This window comes from Pseudorasbora parva, chromosome 24, assembly GCF_024679245.1.
Source record: "Pseudorasbora parva isolate DD20220531a chromosome 24, ASM2467924v1, whole genome shotgun sequence".
Classification (NCBI taxonomy): Eukaryota; Metazoa; Chordata; class Actinopteri; order Cypriniformes; family Gobionidae; genus Pseudorasbora; species Pseudorasbora parva.
Window position 1 is genome coordinate 37,229,847 of NC_090195.1, and position 18,594 is coordinate 37,248,440.

General features: G+C 45.3%; 1 protein-coding gene across 1 annotated transcript in view; it reads right to left on the bottom strand.

The window, feature by feature from the left end:
* The window catches only part of LOC137063808 (dnaJ homolog subfamily C member 13-like), a 97,957-nt gene that overhangs the window by 50,237 nt on the left and 29,126 nt on the right, over positions 1-18,594 (bottom strand). The window contains 12 exon segments of the mRNA XM_067435075.1: positions 1,098-1,180; positions 1,366-1,383; positions 4,010-4,150; positions 5,330-5,425; positions 6,534-6,609; positions 8,135-8,256; positions 9,073-9,129; positions 15,909-15,979; positions 15,982-16,063; positions 16,147-16,254; positions 16,335-16,434; positions 18,058-18,090. Coding sequence (XP_067291176.1) covers positions 1,098-1,180; positions 1,366-1,383; positions 4,010-4,150; positions 5,330-5,425; positions 6,534-6,609; positions 8,135-8,256; positions 9,073-9,129; positions 15,909-15,979; positions 15,982-16,063; positions 16,147-16,254; positions 16,335-16,434; positions 18,058-18,090 — 987 coding nt within the window.

Here is an 18,594-nt window from a genome sequence, read left to right on the forward strand (position 1 = left end):
CAAGTTAAGTTAGTTTAGTTCTGACCTTAAGTTACGTTAGTTTAGTTCTGACCTTAAGTTAAGTTAGTTTAGTTCTGACCTTAAGTTACGTTAGTTCTTGCTTTCCCTGGGAATTGAACCCATGACCTTGGCGTTGCTACACTGCAAATAAATGCTCTTCTTACTCAGTAATTTTTTGTTTTTCTAGTCTAAATATCTTACCATTCTTAAACCAAGATTCATTGAAGAAAAAATATCTTGTAATTTTACTGATCTAGTAAAAGCATCTTGATTTAAGAATATTTAGATATTTGGACTGGAAACAAGAAAAAAATCCTGAATAAGAAGAGCATTGTGTGCAGCGTAGGCCCGCTCTACTGTGAGCTGCAGGAGTCTTCAGCCCGATTCGGCCTGGATTAGATTAACATGTGGAGATTGGGGTACAGTGATTATAACCAGAGGTTCTCGTGACTTCAGTCCCGGCTGAATGGGCCATTCGGTAATCATTACGGACAATGTCAGCGAAGATCACTGAGATTTTTACCTTCTGTAAAAAGGTCCGGAAAATGCCCTCAGGTTATACTAATCGCGTTCGCATAGACCCGCTGTAAAAATGTATGGTCAAATCCCGTCATTTCCTGTTTAAAAGTTTATAAAAGCGTGTTTTGCGAGCATGGAGGCTCTTGAAGCATTGGGTTGCGTGGAGGGACAACTCTGTGGCAAACCTCCAGCATTCTCCGCATATCATTTAAAGCAAAAAGAAGATCAGAAGCACTTATTAGAGGCACAACACTTATTTTAGCTCTAGGAAAGTGCCTATTACCAGCACAATCCAATCAGAATCGTTAGACTGGACCTAACTGTTTATTAAAACATGAGTTCAGACTGGCACTCATGTTGTGTGTTTGCTCACGTCACACACACATGACGACACGGAGCTTACTGTGGTGTGTAAAGCGAGTTACTCCTCACGTCTGCTAGTTTTACCGAGAGGTCTTATCCCGTGTGAATCGGCCATTAATATTACAGAGCTGAGGTAACATTACTTTACCCCACGTCCCCTGTTAAACTAATCCCGTCCGAATAGGGCTTTAGTTTCAGCACAGCTGTTAAATGACCTGTAGTAAAACAGCTCCCAGTTGGACTCGATCTTGATCCGCTGCCGCCTCTTCCTCAGGATGACTGGCTTTTGGTTTGCGTTCTACAATCAGAGATAGAATGAATGCAGTGGCACTCTCAATAACAAACCAATAATAAAGGACAGGTGGATGTGGAAGATGACACTACAGACGCAACACACTGCCCTAACACGGCAACACCAGCACCAAACCCATGTGACATGACAAATGAGAGAGGGAGGGTCTCTGATTGGATAATAATACTCACCAGGTTATTCCTGTCCTGCTGCATTGATTGACAGCAGAAAACCACAATAAGAGCCGGTGGGAGGGGCAGAGATAAGAGAGGTTATTGGTCCTGAGGTCAACCAATCACACTTCTGCTCAACACTCATCATGAACGACTGATTTCAGTAAGGCTAGCTTTGGGAGGCAAACGCATGAAAGTGTGTGATTGGAGGCTCCAGAGCGAATTATGAAGATAGAGTCATGCTGTAGCAACACCACACCACGGCCCAGAGGACGATTAGATCGCGTTATTGAGAGCAAGACGTGCGTTTGTGCTCAACACTGGCCTGTGTAGCTGCTGTTACTGTGCTCAATATATAGTTAGCATGCGTGTTATCATTAAAGACCAGAATGCTTGATCGATTAGCATCAGTTCATTCAGATTATCATCATCTAACGCTCACTAACCCTTATGAACACTTATAACTAGGGGTGTAACAAGACTTCATATATCCTGATATCACAATATATCGCCAAAAAATATCGTTGATGTAATCGATATGATTGGACTTATATAGTTTGTACGGTATAAACCATTACACCTGTGGTATCAAAAACGTGTGTGTGTGTGTGTGATTATTATAATTAATATATTTAGACAGACAGACAGACAGACAGACAGAGATAGACAGACAGACAGACACACAGACAGACAGACACACAATCGAGTGTCTGATCCGAACCCAAGTCTGCTGAAGAGATGCGATGGCTTTATGAGGAACAGGTTTACTGTAGTAAACACACACACACACAGGCTTATTTTGGCTTAAAATAATGCGATAAGTATTTAATCATGACAGGAGTGTATCACCGTTACAGCCCTACTTATAATGTTAACAATATTTGTGTTTTTATTAATATTTGAGCTTGCTGGTCTTGGCTAATCAGTGCTGTCTAGGATTAGGGTTAGGGTTCGGGTTAGTCTAGGATTAGGGTTCGGGTTAGGGTTAGGTTTAGTCTAGGATTAGGGTTCGGGTTAGGGTTAGGTTTAGTCTAGGATTAGGGTTCGGGTTCGGGTTAGTCTAGGATTAGGGTTCGGGTTAGTCTAGGATTAGGGTTCGGGTTAGGTTTAGTCTAGGATTAGGGTTCGGGTTCGGGTTAGTCTAGGATTAGGGTTCGGGTTAGGTTTAGTCTAGGATTAGGGTTCGGGTTCGGGTTAGTCTAGGATTAGGGTTCGGGTTCGGGTTAGTCTAGGATTAGGGTTCGGGTTAGTCTAGGATTAGGGTTCGGGTTAGGTTTAGTCTAGGATTAGGGTTCGGGTTAGGGTTAGGTTTAGTCTAGGATTAGGGTTCGGGTTAGGTTTAGTCTAGGATTAGGGTTCGGGTTAGGGTTAGGTTTAGTCTAGGGTTCGGGTTCGGGTTAGTCTAGGATTAGGGTTCGGGTTAGGTTTAGTCTAGGATTAGGGTTCGGGTTAGGTTTAGTCTAGGATTAGGGTTCGGGTTAGGGTTAGGTTTAGTCTAGGATTAGGGTTCGGGTTAGGTTTAGTCTAGGATTAGGGTTCGGGTTAGTCTAGGATTAGGGTTCGGGTTAGGGTTAGGTTTAGTCTAGGATTAGGGTTCGGGTTCGGGTTAGTCTAGGATTAGGGTTCGGGTTAGTCTAGGATTAGGGTTCGGGTTAGGGTTAGGTTTAGTCTAGGATTAGGGTTCGGGTTCGGGTTAGTCTAGGATTAGGGTTCGGGTTAGTCTAGGATTAGGGTTCGGGTTAGGGTTAGGTTTAGTCTAGGATTAGGGTTCGGGTTCGGGTTAGTCTAGGATTAGGGTTCGGGTTAGTCTAGGATTAGGGTTCGGGTTAGGTTTAGTCTAGGATTAGGGTTCGGGTTCGGGTTAGTCTAGGATTAGGGTTCGGGTTAGTCTAGGATTAGGGTTCGGGTTAGTCTAGGATTAGGGTTCGGGTTAGTCTAGGATTAGGGTTCGGGTTAGGTTTAGTCTAGGATTAGGGTTCGGGTTCGGGTTAGTCTAGGATTAGGGTTCGGGTTAGTCTAGGATTAGGGTTCGGGTTAGGTTTAGTCTAGGATTAGGGTTCGGGTTCGGGTTAGTCTAGGATTAGGGTTCGGGTTCGGGTTAGTCTAGGATTAGGGTTCGGGTTAGTCTAGGATTAGGGTTCGGGTTAGTCTAGGATTAGGGTTCGGGTTAGTCTAGGATTAGGGTTCGGGTTAGGGTTAGGTTTAGTCTAGGATTAGGGTTCGGGTTCGGGTTAGTCTAGGATTAGGGTTCGGTTTAGTCTAGGATTAGGGTTAGGGTTAGGGTTAGGGTTAGGGTTAGGGTTAGGGTTCGGGTTAGTCTAGGATTAGGGTTCGGGTTAGTCTATGATTAGTCGACCGGATTAATTCTGACACAGAGCAGCAGTGATGGGGACAGACGTCGAGACAGCCAATCAGAACTCAGGGTGTGAGCATTACTGATTAACAAACCATAGCAGAGACAGAACAGCCAGAGAATTACACAAACACAAGAGTCTGAACGCACAAATCATCACACACACCAGAAGAGCTCCAACACCAGCGCCGCTAAATCCCGGTGGAAGAGCCCAGCGTACGCACAACATGCTAGCATTAACCTAACCTGCGCTAGTCGCAGCCACCAGCTGAAAGCTAACGGCTCAGAGCGAGGTCAAAGGTCGCTCACCTCCTTCTGAGAGATGCCCATCTTGTCTCTCCAGTGCACCAGCACGAGGTCGGCCTTCTCTTTGGCGAACTTCTCCACCTCTTTAGCAGCCTTACCTGCGATACGCTGCCACTCCGGCACCTTATTCCTGCCAAACTGGTCCTGCACAAACACACTCATTAAACACACTCGTCGGACACACACTGGTCAAACACACACTGGTCAAACACACACTCGTCAAACACACACACTGGTCAAGCACACACTGGTCAAGCACACACTCGTCAAACAAGCACTCGTCAAAGTCTGCACAAACACACTCATTAAACACACTCGTCACCCATTAAAGGGTTAGTTCACCCAAAAATGTAAAAGATGTCATTAACTCCTCTCCCTCATGTGGTTGGACAGCCGTCAGACCTTCGCTCATCTTCAGAACACAGATGAAGATATTTTAGTGTAAAGCTGAGAAAGGCTTCAGATAGGCCTCCATTGGCATTCAGTCCATTCCCACTCACAAGACCCATAAAGGCCCTAAACACATCGACACACAGCCCATCTCACTACAGCGGCTGGACAATCACTTTACAACGCCACGAGAATAGTTATTGTCAAAATATCTAAATAACAGAAATCTAAATAATGACTTTATCCGCCGAGTTATTGCCGTGAACTCACCGCATGCGTGAGAATATGCAATCCGCCGTTCATGACCAGAAGAGGAGGAGCGAGACCGACACGGAAGACAAGAACTCGGCGGATAAAGTCAGTATTTAGGTTTTTGTGCACAATATCTATTTCTCGTCATCTCATCAAGTGATTGTCCAGCCGCTGTAGTGAGATGGGCTGTGTGTCGATGTGTTTAGGGCCTTTATGGGTCTTGTGAGTGGGAATGGACTGAATGCCAATGGAGGCCTATCTGAAGCCTTTCTCAGCTTTACACTGAAGATGAACGAAGGTCTGACGGGTGTCCAACCACATGAGGGAGAGTAATCAATGATATCATCTTCAGTTTTGGGTGAACTAACCCTTTCAACACACTCGTCAAACACACACTCGTCAACACACACACTCGTCAAACACACACACTCGTCAAACACACACACTCGTCAAACACACACACTCGTCAAACACACACACTCGTCAAACACACACACTCGTCAAACACACACACTCGTCAAACACACACACTCGTCAAACACACACACTCGTCAAACACACACACTGGTCAAACACACACACTGGTCAAACACACACTCGTCAAACACACACACTCGTCAAACACACTCATTAGGGCATTAATAAGAGCAGAGCAGAGCTACCGGTTGGCCTTCATCATACCGTGGCAATCTTCACATTATCACGGATGTGCATCCTGTCAACATCCTTCTCCGGCACTGGGTCAGGACTGTCCAGAAACGCCAGCAGACCGGTGGGCTGCATACACACACACACACACACACACACACACACACACACACACACACACATCTGGTTCACCATCCTTGTGGGGACTCTCCATAGACATAATGTTTTTTATACTGTAAAAAGCCCCTAAACCTAACCATCACACACACACAGCCCCTAAACCTACCCATCACACACACACACACACACACACAGCCCCTAAACCTACCCATCACACACACACACAGCCCCTAAACCTACCCATCACACACACACACAGCCCCTAAACCTAACCATCACACACACACACAGCCCCTAAACCTACCCATCACACACACACACACACACACACACACAGCCCCTAACCCTACCCATCACACACACACACAGCCCCTAAACCTACCCATCACACACACACACACACACACACACACACACACACAGCCCCTAAACCTACCCATCACACACACACACACACACACACACACACACAGCCCCTAAACCTACCCATCACACACACACACACACACACACACACACACACACACACACACACACAGCCCCTAAACCTACCCATCACACACACACACACACACACACACACACACACACACTGCCCCTAAACCTACCCATCTCACACACACACACACACACACTGCCCCTAAACCTACCCATCACACACACACACACACACACACACACACAGCCCCTAAACCTACCCATCACACACACACACACACACACACACAGCCCCTAAACCTACCCATCACACACACACACACACACACACACACACTGCCCCTAAACCTACCCATCACACACACACACACACACACACACACACACACTGCCCCTAAACCTACCCATCACACACACACACACACACACACACACCCTGCCCCTAAACCTACCCATCACAGGAAACATTCTGCATTTTTACTTTCTCAAACAAACTCCTCCTATATGATTTATAAGCCTTTTGAAAAGTGAGGACTGCTGGCTGGTGATCTCAGGTTTTATCCTTATGGGGACATTTGGTCCCCACAATGTAATGTAAACAAGGACACACACACACACACACACACCCTAGAGCTCTGCTACTCTTAAAGACACATGGATGTCCTGAGTTTTCACTCACCAGAATCCTCTTGAGGAGGTTCAGGGCGATGGGGTTTTCAGCCGTCCACAGCCCCACGAGATGCCGACTCAGCTGCCTGCAGGACACACACAGATTAGCACAAACACACTGGGATTAGCACAAACACACTGGGATTAGCACAAACACACTGGGATTAGCACAAACACACTGGGATTAGCACAAACACACTGGGATTAGCACAAACACACTGGGATTAGCACAAACACACTGGGATAGCACAAACACACTGGGATTAGCACAAACACACTGGGATTAGCACAAACACACTGGGATTAGCACAAACACACTGGGATTAGCACAAACACACTGGGATTAGCACAAACACACTGGGATTAGCACAAACACACTGGGATTAGCACAAACACACTGGGATTAGCACAAACACACTGGGATTAGCACAAACACACTGGGATTAGCACAAACACACTGGGATTAGCACAAACACACTGGGATTAGCACAAACACACTGGGATTAGCACAAACACACTGGGATTAGCACAAACACACTGGGATTAGCACAAACACACTGGGATTAGCACAAACACACTGGGATTAGCACAAACACACTGGGATTAGCACAAACACACTGGGATTAGCACAAACACACTGGGATTAGCACAAACACACTGGGATTAGCACAAACACACTGGGATTAGCACAAACACACTGGGATTAGCACAAACACACTGGGATTAGCACAAACACACTGGGATTAGCACAAACACACTGGGATTACCACAAACACACTGGGATTAGCACAAACACACTGGGATTAGCACAAACACACTGGGATTACCACAAACACACTGGGATTAGCACAAACACACTGGGATTAGCACAAACACACTGGGATTAGCACAAACACACTGGGATTAGCACAAACACACTGGGATTAGCACAAACACACTGGGATTAGCACAAACACACTGGGATTAGCACAAACACACTGGGATAGCACAAACACACTGGGATAGCACAAACACACTGGGATTAGCACAAACACACTGGGATTAGCACAAACACACTGGGATTAGCACAAACACACTGGGATTAGCACAAACACACTGGGATTAGCACAAACACACTGGGATTAGCACAAACACACTGGGATTAGCACAAACACACTGGGATTAGCACAAACACACTGGGATTACCACAAACACACTGGGATTAGCACAAACACACTGGGATTAGCACAAACACACTGGGATTAGCACAAACACACTGGGATAGCACAAACACACTGGGATAGCACAAACACACTGGGATTAGCACAAACACACTGGGATTAGCACAAACACACTGGGATTAGCACAAACACACTGGGATTAGCACAAACACACTGGGATAGCACAAACACACTGGGATTAGCACAAACACACTGGGATTAGCACAAACACACTGGGATTAGCACAAACACACTGGGATTAGCACAAACACACTGGGATTAGCACAAACACACTGGGATAGCACAAACAATAGTTTTATTTGTTTTTTTAATTATTAAATTAGCAGCGCGAGACAAACACAGAGATTACAGATTACGCGAGACTGCTGTAAGGGCCTGAGATTAGCCTGACCTGTTGGTTAGCATCCGCTGGTCGGCGCTGATGGTGAACATGGAGGTGTGGAGATGTCTGGGTAAAGCTCCTTCACTCAGGGCCAGATCCTGCATCTTAGTGGCGATCTCCTTATCTCCTTCCTGATGGACGACACACACACATGAACACACACACACACGGTAGGCTTGGGCGGTAATACGGTAAAATGGTATACCGCGGGATCTAAAAATAGCAACGGTATCAGTTTCAATACCGTCAAACCGTCAAAAAAAAAAAAACAGATCAACTTACATATTGCTGATCAACAATTAATTATTAAATATTTAATACTAATACTTATTCGAGTTATTCGGTCTCGAAAAAGAACACAACTTCTGCAGTTTGGAAGTATTTTGGGTTTTGACGGTAAATACAGACGAGGCAATTTGCAAATTGTGCAACAAAAAGATGACCGCGAGAGATGGAAATACCTTGAACCTAAGGGCGCATATCCGAAACCACCATCCACTCACTGCTGCGTGGATGAAAAACCGAGCGCACCCTCAGACTATGCTGTAATATTGCCGAAGCCTTTTGTCACACAGCTGGCAATGTAAGCAATAAGCATGAACTCCACAAAAATCAAGTGGACATGGGACTCACAAAAAAAAAAGTCAATTGTCTCATAACGGTAAGCATAAAACGTGCAGAGAGTTTCTCAGGGCCAGGGGCTCAAATGTAAAAAATAAAATAAAAATATAGGCCTATATATATATATATATAAGCCAAGCCAACAGTTTGTTGACGCTGTCTGAGCCTTACATAATGTTTTAATTATTCACGGTAATACCGTATACCGAGGTAAAATAGGGAGGAGGTTTGACGGTATCAAAATTTGGATACCGCCCAAGCCTAACACACGGTCTAACAGACATACAGGGAACAGGGACAAATGCTGTAGGAACGGCTCGCCTCACCTCAATGATGGCCTTCATAATCAGCCCGGCTCCTTTCACCACAGCCATAGAGGGATGCTGTGGACACACACACACACACACACACACACACACCTTCAGCAGTCTGGGACAGCAAGAGTTTACTTTATTTGAAAAGAATAGATAGTTTTATTCATCATTAAACTGATCAAAAGTGACATTTATAATGTCACAATAGATTCTCTTTCTAATAGATGCTGTACTTTTGAACTTTCTATTCATCAAAGAATCCTGATAAATGAAATGTATGACGATTCCACAGAAATATGAGCTGATAATAATCCTAAACGTGTTGATCACCAGATCCTCATATGAGAATGATTAGTGCCTTTGATATTTAAACACCGTGGAGCTGGAGATGAGAACTGACCCTAGCACAGCACTATCATCTTCTCATCGCTATACTTTGAGCAGTGTGTGTGGAAGGGTTAGGGTTAGGATAGGCTTCTGAAACTGACCTGGAAGGGTTAGGGTTAGGATAGGCTTCTGAAACTGACCTGGAAGGGTTAGGGTTAGGATAGGCTTCTGAAACTGATCTGGAAGGGTTAGGGTTAGGATAGGCTTCTGAAACTGACCTGGAAGGGTTAGGGTTAGGATAGGCTTCTGAAACTGACCTGGAAGGGTTAGGGTTAGGATAGGCTTCTGAAACTGAGCTGGAAGGGTTAGGGTTAGGATAGGCTTCTGAAACTGACCTGGAAGGGTTAGGGTTAGGATAGGCTTCTGAAACTGACCTGGAAGGGTTAGGGTTAGGATAGGCTTCTGAAACTGACCTGGAAGGGTTAGGATAGGCTTCTGAAACTGACCTGGAAGGGTTAGGGTTAGGATAGGCTTCTGAAACTGACCTGGAAGGGTTAGGGTTAGGATAGGCTTCTGAAACTGACCTGGAAGGGTTAGGATAGGCTTCTGAAACTGATCTGGAAGGGTTAGGGTTAGGATAGGCTTCTGAAACTGACCTGGAAGGGTTAGGGTTAGGATAGGCTTCTGAAACTGACCTGGAAGGGTTAGGGTTAGGATAGGCTTCTGAAACTGATCTGGAAGGGTTAGGGTTAGGATAGGCTTCTGAAACTGACCTGGAAGGGTTAGGGTTAGGATAGGCTTCTGAAACTGACCTGGAAGGGTTAGGATAGGCTTCTGAAACTGAGCTGGAAGGGTTAGGGTTAGGATAGGCTTCTGAAACTGATCTGGAAGGGTTAGGGTTAGGATAGGCTTCTGAAACTGACCTGGAAGGGTTAGGGTTAGGATAGGCTTCTGAAACTGATCTGGAAGGGTTAGGGTTAGGATAGGCTTCTGAAACTGACCTGGAAGGGTTAGGGTTAGGATAGGCTTCTGAAACTGATCTGGAAGGGTTAGGGTTAGGATAGGCTTCTGAAACTGACCTGGAAGGGTTAGGGTTAGGATAGGCTTCTGAAACTGACCTGGAAGGGTGAGGGTTAGGATAGGCTTCTGAAACTGATCTGGAAGGGTTAGGGTTAGGATAGGCTTCTGAAACTGACCTGGAAGGGTTAGGGTTAGGATAGGCTTCTGAAACTGACCTGGAAGGGTTTAGGATAGGCTTCTGAATCTGAGCTGGAAGGGTTTAGGATAGGCTTCTGAAACTGACCTGGAAGGGTTAGGGTTAGGATAGGCTTCTGAAACTGAGCTGGAAGGGTTAGGGTTAGGATAGGCTTCTGAAACTGACCTGGAAGGGTTAGGGTTAGGATAGGCTTCTGAAACTGACCTGGAAGGGTTAGGGTTAGGATAGGCTTCTGAAACTGAGCTGGAAGGGTTAGGGTTAGGATAGGCTTCTGAAACTGACCTGGAAGGGTTAGGATAGGCTTCTGAAACTGACCTGGAAGGGTTAGGATAGGCTTCTGAAACTGACCTGGAAGGGTTAGGGTTAGGATAGGCTTCTGAAACTGACCTGGAAGGGTTAGGATAGGCTTCTGAAACTGACCTGGAAGGGTTAGGGTTAGGATAGGCTTCTGAAACTGACCTGGAAGGGTGAGGGTTAGGATAGGCTTCTGAAACTGATCTGGAAGGGTTAGGGTTAGGATAGGCTTCTGAAACTGAGCTGGAAGGGTTAGGGTTAGGATAGGCTTCTGAAACTGATCTGGAAGGGTTAGGGTTAGGATAGGCTTCTGAAACTGATCTGGAAGGGTTAGGGTTAGGATAGGCTTCTGAAACTGACCTGGAAGGGTGAGGGTTAGGATAGGCTTCTGAAACTGATCTGGAAGGGTTAGGGTTAGGATAGGCTTCTGAAACTGAGCTGGAAGGGTTAGGGTTAGGATAGGCTTCTGAAACTGACCTGGAAGGGTGAGGGTTAGGATAGGCTTCTGAAACTGATCTGGAAGGGTTAGGGTTAGGATAGGCTTCTGAAACTGAGCTGGAAGGGTTAGGATAGGCTTCTGAAACTGAGCTGGAAGGGTTAGGGTTAGGATAGGCTTCTGAAACTGATCTGGAAGGGTGAGGGTTAGGATAGGCTTCTGAAACTGATCTGGAAGGGTTAGGGTTAGGATAGGCTTCTGAAACTGACCTGGAAGGGTTAGGGTTAGGATAGGCTTCTGAAACTGATCTGGAAGGGTTAGGGTTAGGATAGGCTTCTGAAACTGAGCTGGAAGGGTGAGGGTTAGGATAGGCTTCTGAAACTGAGCTGGAAGGGTTAGGGTTAGGATAGGCTTCTGAAACTGATCTGGAAGGGTTAGGGTTAGGATAGGCTTCTGAAACTGAGCTGGAAGGGTTAGGGTTAGGATAGGCTTCTGAAACTGACCTGGAAAGGTTAGGGTTAGGATAGGCTTCTGAAACTGATCTGGAAGGGTTAGGGTTAGGATAGGCTTCTGAAACTGATCTGGAAGGGTTAGGGTTAGGATAGGCTTCTGAAACTGAGCTGGAAGGGTTAGGGTTAGGATAGGCTTCTGAAACTGACCTGGGGCCTGTACCATGATGGTAGTTTAACAAACTCAGGGTTAAAGGATTAGTTTTGAGTTGACAAAACCAAACCATAGTATTAAGGCTTTGTTGGTCCCATGATGCTGATCATCAGCTTTCTTTGTCAACTCAGGCTTTGATCCTGATTTCAGGAGTTTAGCTGTGACATCAGTAGTGAACAGCCAATCACACGCTGTGGAACTGAGATGAACTTCTCGCGAGACAATCAGTGAGATTAATTTCTCTCTTCTGCAGAATGTTGCATGATTGAAAAATATTGAGAATTAAAATAAAAAAAAATACACAGCAAGAAGAAAAGCTGTCTATGAAAAAGGACAACTTTAAGAAAAAATAGTATACGGCAATGCAAGTAAAAGTTATGAAGTTAGTTTAGTTGATATAGAGAAAATTGAACATTTAAGCTCAGTAAGCTTCTTTTTTTTAATAGGCTAGTTTTATTTATTGATTTTAAAGCTTATCCATATGACTTTATGCAGTGGATGTAATTTATATGACTTATGTATTAATTTTAACAAAGTGCCTATTAATGATTGATTAACTAAAATGATAAATGTGTAATTGATTAAAGGTATAATAATTACATAAATTATATCTAAATCCTTCAAAATTATTATTTTCTATAAATAAGCATTGTTAAAAACCAGACGCTTTAGTCTTTAAAAACCCTTTACAATGCAGTGACCTTTAATTTGGAGTAGAAACAGGGGGAGAGAGTTTATTGCATTAGAGGTGTGTCACTTTACTCACAGTTGATTGGTTCAATTTCAGATAGAGATCTCTAATCCAGAACGTAACCTGCCCCAGAGCAGGTTAGCTGTGGAGTGTAAGTTACTATGGTGATGAACACAGCTAAAAGCCAAACCACTTTAATGGTACCTAAAACCCAGGATTGGCACAAACTAAGCTTAAACAAATCTGGTTAGCCAGCTAAACCAGCTTCATGGTACAGGCCCCTGGAAGGGTTAGGGTTAGGATAGGCTTCTGAAACTGACCTGGAAGGGTTAGGGTTAGGATAGGCTTCTGAAACTGACCTGGAAGGGTTAGGGTTAGGATAGGCTTCTGAAACTGACCTGGAAGGGTTAGGGTTAGGATAGGCTTCTGAAACTGACCTGGAAGGGTTAGGATAGGCTTCTGAAACTGAGCTGGAAGGGTTAGGATAGGCTTCTGAAACTGATCTGGAAGGGTTAGGATAGGCTTCTGAAACTGAGCTGGAAGGGTTAGGGTTAGGATAGGCTTCTGAAACTGAGCTGGAAGGGTTAGGGTTAGGATAGGCTTCTGAAACTGAGCTGGAAGGGTTAGGATAGGCTTCTGAAACTGATCTGGAAGGGTTAGGATAGGCTTCTGAAACTGATCTGGAAGGGTTAGGATAGGCTTCTGAAACTGAGCTGGAAGGGTTAGGATAGGCTTCTGAAACTGAGCTGGAAGGGTTAGGATAGGCTTCTGAAACTGAGCTGGAAGGGTTAGGATAGGCTTCTGAAACTGAGCTGGAAGGGTTAGGGTTAGGATAGGCTTCTGAAACTGATCTGGAATGGTTAGGATAGGCTTCTGAAACTGATCTGGAAGGGTTAGGGTTAGGATAGGCTTCTGAAACTGAGCTGGAAGGGTTAGGGTTAGGATAGGCTTCTGAAACTGAGCTGGAAGGGTTAGGATAGGCTTCTGAAACTGAGCTGGAAGGGTTAGGGTTAGGATAGGCTTCTGAAACTGATCTGGAATGGTTAGGATAGGCTTCTGAAACTGAGCTGGAAGGGTTAGGGTTAGGATAGGCTTCTGAAACTGACCTGGAAGGGTTAGGATAGGCTTCTGAAACTGAGCTGGAAGGGTTAGGATAGGCTTCTGAAACTGAGCTGGAAGGGTTAGGGTTAGGATAGGCTTCTGAAACTGAGCTGGAAGGGTTAGGGTTAGGCTTCTGAAACTGATCTGGAAGGGTTAGGGTTAGGATAGGCTTCTGAAACTGAGCTGGAAGGGTTAGGGTTAGGATAGGCTTCTGAAACTGAGCTGGAAGGGTTAGGATAGGCTTCTGAAACTGAGCTGGAAGGGTTAGGGTTAGGATAGGCTTCTGAAACTGATCTGGAATGGTTAGGATAGGCTTCTGAAACTGAGCTGGAAGGGTTAGGGTTAGGATAGGCTTCTGAAACTGACCTGGAAGGGTTAGGATAGGCTTCTGAAACTGACCTGGAAGGGTTAGGATAGGCTTCTGAAACTGATCTGGAAGGGTTAGGATAGGCTTCTGAAACTGATCTGGAAGGGTTAGGATAGGCTTCTGAAACTGATCTGGAAGGGTTAGGATAGGCTTCTGAAACTGAGCTGGAAGGGTTAGGATAGGCTTCTGAAACTGATCTGGAAGGGTTAGGATAGGCTTCTGAAACTGATCTGGAAGGGTTAGGATAGGCTTCTGAAACTGAGCTGGAAGGGTTAGGATAGGCTTCTGAAACTGATCTGGAAGGGTTAGGATAGGCTTCTGAAACTGAGCTGGAAGGGTTAGGATAGGCTTCTGAAACTGAGCTGGAAGGGTTAGGATAGGCTTCTGAAACTGAGCTGGAAGGGTTAGGGTTAGGATAGGCTTCTGAAACTGATCTGGAAGGGTTAGGATAGGCTTCTGAAACTGAGCTGGAAGGGTTAGGGTTAGGATAGGCTTCTGAAACTGAGCTGGAAGGGTTAGGATAGGCTTCTGAAACTGATCTGGAAGGGTTAGGATAGGCTTCTGAAACTGAGCTGGAAGGGTTAGGGTTAGGATAGGCTTCTGAAACTGAGCTGGAAGGGTTAGGGTTAGGATAGGCTTCTGAAACTGAGCTGGAAGGGTTAGGATAGGCTTCTGAAACTGAGCTGGAAGGGTTAGGGTTAGGATAGGCTTCTGAAACTGAGCTGGAAGGGTTAGGGTTAGGGTTAGGCTTCTGAAACTGAGCTGGAAGGGTTAGGGTTAGGGTTAGGCTTCTGAAACTGAGCTGGAAGGGTTAGGGTTAGGCTTCTGAAACTGAGCTGGAAGGGTTAGGGTTAGGGTTAGGCTTCTGAAACTGAGCTGGAAGAGTTAGGGTTAGGATAGGCTTCTGAAACTGAGCTGGAAGAGTTAGGGTTAGGATAGGCTTCTGAAACTGAGCTGGAAGAGTTAGGGTTAGGGTTAGGCTTCTGAAACTGAGCTGGAAGGGTTAGGGTTAGGCTTCTGAAACTGATCTGGAAGGGTTAGGATAGGCTTCTGAAACTGAGCTGGAAGAGTTAGGGTTAGGATAGGCTTCTGAAACTGAGCTGGAAGAGTTAGGGTTAGGGTTAGGCTTCTGAAACTGATCTGGAAGGGTTTGGGTTAGGGTTAGGCTTCTGAAACTGATCTGGAAGGGTTAGGGTTAGGCTTCTGAAACTGATCTGGAAGGGTTAGGATAGGCTTCTGAAACTGATCTGGAAGGGTTAGGGTTAGGCTTCTGAAACTGAGCTGGAAGAGTTAGGGTTAGGGTTAGGCTTCTGAAACTGAGCTGGAAGGGTTAGGGTTAGGCTTCTGAAACTGATCTGGAAGGGTTAGGGTTAGGATAGGCTTCTGAAACTGAGCTGGAAGAGTTAGGGTTAGGGTTAGGCTTCTGAAACTGATCTGGAAGGGTTAGGGTTAGGATAGGCTTCTGAAACTGAGCTGGAAGGGTTAGGGTTAGGATAGGCTTCTGAAACTGATCTGGAAGGGTTTGGGTTAGGGTTAGGCTTCTGAAACTGATCTGGAAGGGTTAGGGTTAGGCTTCTGAAACTGATCTGGAAGGGTTAGGATAGGCTTCTGAAACTGATCTGGAAGGGTTAGGGTTAGGCTTCTGAAACTGAGCTGGAAGGGTTAGGATAGGCTTCTGAAACTGAGCTGGAAGGGTTAGGGTTATTCTTCTGAAACTGATCTGGAAGGGTTAGGGTTAGGATAGGCAGCTGACCTGGAAGAGCTTGAAGAGCGTCCGGCCGTTGGACGCCACCATCTCCAGCAGCATGTCGAACTGCTGACCTCCGTCGTCTCGCTGTAGGGAGCGCAGAGGGCAAAGGTCAGGAAGTCTAGCAGCGAGCTGATCACTAACGCTCCGGTGCCGTGACCCTGATGAAAACACACACATAGTCAAGTCATTCAGCCTTCAGCAGTCTCTCTCTCTCTCTCTCACACACACACACACGACGTACCACATTACTGATGAACTTCTCCAGCAGGTTCTCCAGAAACTTTTTAGAGGAGAGCAGAGAGGCTTTGTTCAGCTGCTCCTGCCGCAGGTCGTAATCATCGTGCATCGGCTACACACACACACACACCCCATGTCAGGACCTGTGCATTAGCATGCAGGGGAATGATGATGCCGTGTGTGTTTACTTACACACATCAGCGCACACAGCATGTCTATGGCGGCATGTGTCACACCGTTGTGGTTCCTCTTCAGCGCTTTCACAGTTTTCACTCCCAACTTCTCTCTAAACCTGCATCACAACCATCAAACCATCGACAAAAACACAGAAAAACCTTACTCGCATGTTTGTAATTGATATATTATATTTATAACATTATAGATGGCCCAGAAAAATAAATAAATGATGATAGGATTTATCAGATTAGATAGAAGAGACGGACAGATAAGAGATGGATGGATGAACAGAGAGAGAGACAGAAGGGGGCGTATCCATTACCCATCAAATTGCCCATGGAAACGCATCAATTTCCCAAAATCTCCCATATAATCGCAAAAAAATAAAGTCTCCTAATAAGGTCAGTAGCATAACTTTAACCTAGTAATGACAGACCCCGGTGCAGCCAAGTGTTTTTTCTTTCTTTAAGACAGCGGGAACAACTCGCAATACTCCGCCATTTTTAGCCATACAGATAAGTTCAAGACATAATTATAAACTGTCTACTTTTATTTGTGGACTCAGGGAACGGATTATTGTGCATGCACTCCACTAAGAGCTGTCTTCATTTCAAAAATGTATTTTTTTTATTAAACACAAAGTTTTTAATTTCAAAAGCATTTCCAACAAACAATTTCAAGCCAAAATAACGAAGTGGTAAAAACCCTTTGAGTTTCCAGCATGCAAACGCAAACATCTCGCTCTCTCTATCTGTGGCAATGCGTCTCAATAACCTGCGTGCGTAAGCCGATCACTCTTTACAGACGGCATGCCTGGACAGAAGACGAGACAGAGCTCTTTATTAAACTCATAAAGACAATAAAATTAGAGGAATACTGGACTCTAAACACAGAAATGCCACATTATCATGAAGAGCTTGAAGCAGATCTGCGGGAGAAACACACACACACACACACACACACACCTCATATACGTGATGCTTAAGTAGCTTATAATGGGCTTTCCTTGCCATTAATGCTTGGATAACAAACACACACACACACACACACACACACACACACACGTCTCCTTTCAATAAAATAATGGCTAGTGCGGTGGATGGGATATACAAACCTACCAGCATAGGTGCCATCATTATAGGAATGACCCATCGCGAGAGGAAAATAATTACAGTTAGTCGCATAACTGCGGCTGATGGAAACGCTGTAATTTCGCAGGTTTTTTATGGAATATCGACATTTAGAAAATATCGCAACAGGTTTGCGCAAATCCGTAATGGACACACGGGGAGAGAGAGAGAGAGAGAGAGAGAGAGAGAGAGAGAGAGAGAGAGAGAGAGAGAGAGGAGAGAGAGAGAGAGAGAGAGAGAGAGAGGAGAGAGAGAGAGAGAGAGAGAGAGAGAGAGAGAGAGAGAGAGAGAGAGAGAGAGAGAGAGATATATTCTGGTAGTCCATTCATTATTTGCATGGTTCTGAACAAATACTGAATGAGTTCTGATGTATAAACAGTGGACAGGAGCACAACTGATGGGTTCATACATCTCAGTGACCCAGAGGACAGTAACATGATCATTAGAGAATTACAGAACAAAGGAGTAAAGCTTTAAAAAAGAGGAAATGTAAAACAGCAAGACAAATGAAGAGTTCTGAAATGGTTTCAGACAGAGAGGCCGAAGGAGGGCCGGAGGGACAGATGTGGGAAAGAAAGGGTGCACTGAGATATATGGATCATATTTACATTGTAGGTTCGAGTCCACCCATGGGACCAGACCTTAGGACAACAGAGTGGCTTCATTAAAACCAGACAACACACGAGCAAACACAGGCCAGCGCGAGGACACCGGAATAATACAGCAGCCATTATCATCAGCACCATATAAACGACTGGGACTACAGATATACACACATCAGGCATAACATTATGACCTAATATTGTGTTGGTCCCCCTGACCCGTCTCTGATGGACTCCACTAGACCCCTGAAGGTGTGCTGTGGGATCTGGCACCAAGATGTTAGCAGCAGATCCTCTAAGTCCTGTAAGTTGCGAGGTGGATCGGACTTGTTTGTTCAGCTCATCCCACAGATGCTCGATTGGATTGAGATCTGGGGAATCTGGAGGCCGAGTCGACGCCTCAAACTGGTCGTTGTGCTCCTCAAACCATTCCTGAAGCATTTGTGCTTTGTGTCAGGAGCATTATCCTGCTGGAAGAGCCACAGCCACCAGAATACCGTTTCCATCAAAGGCTGAACATGGTCTCAGCAATGCTTAGGTAGG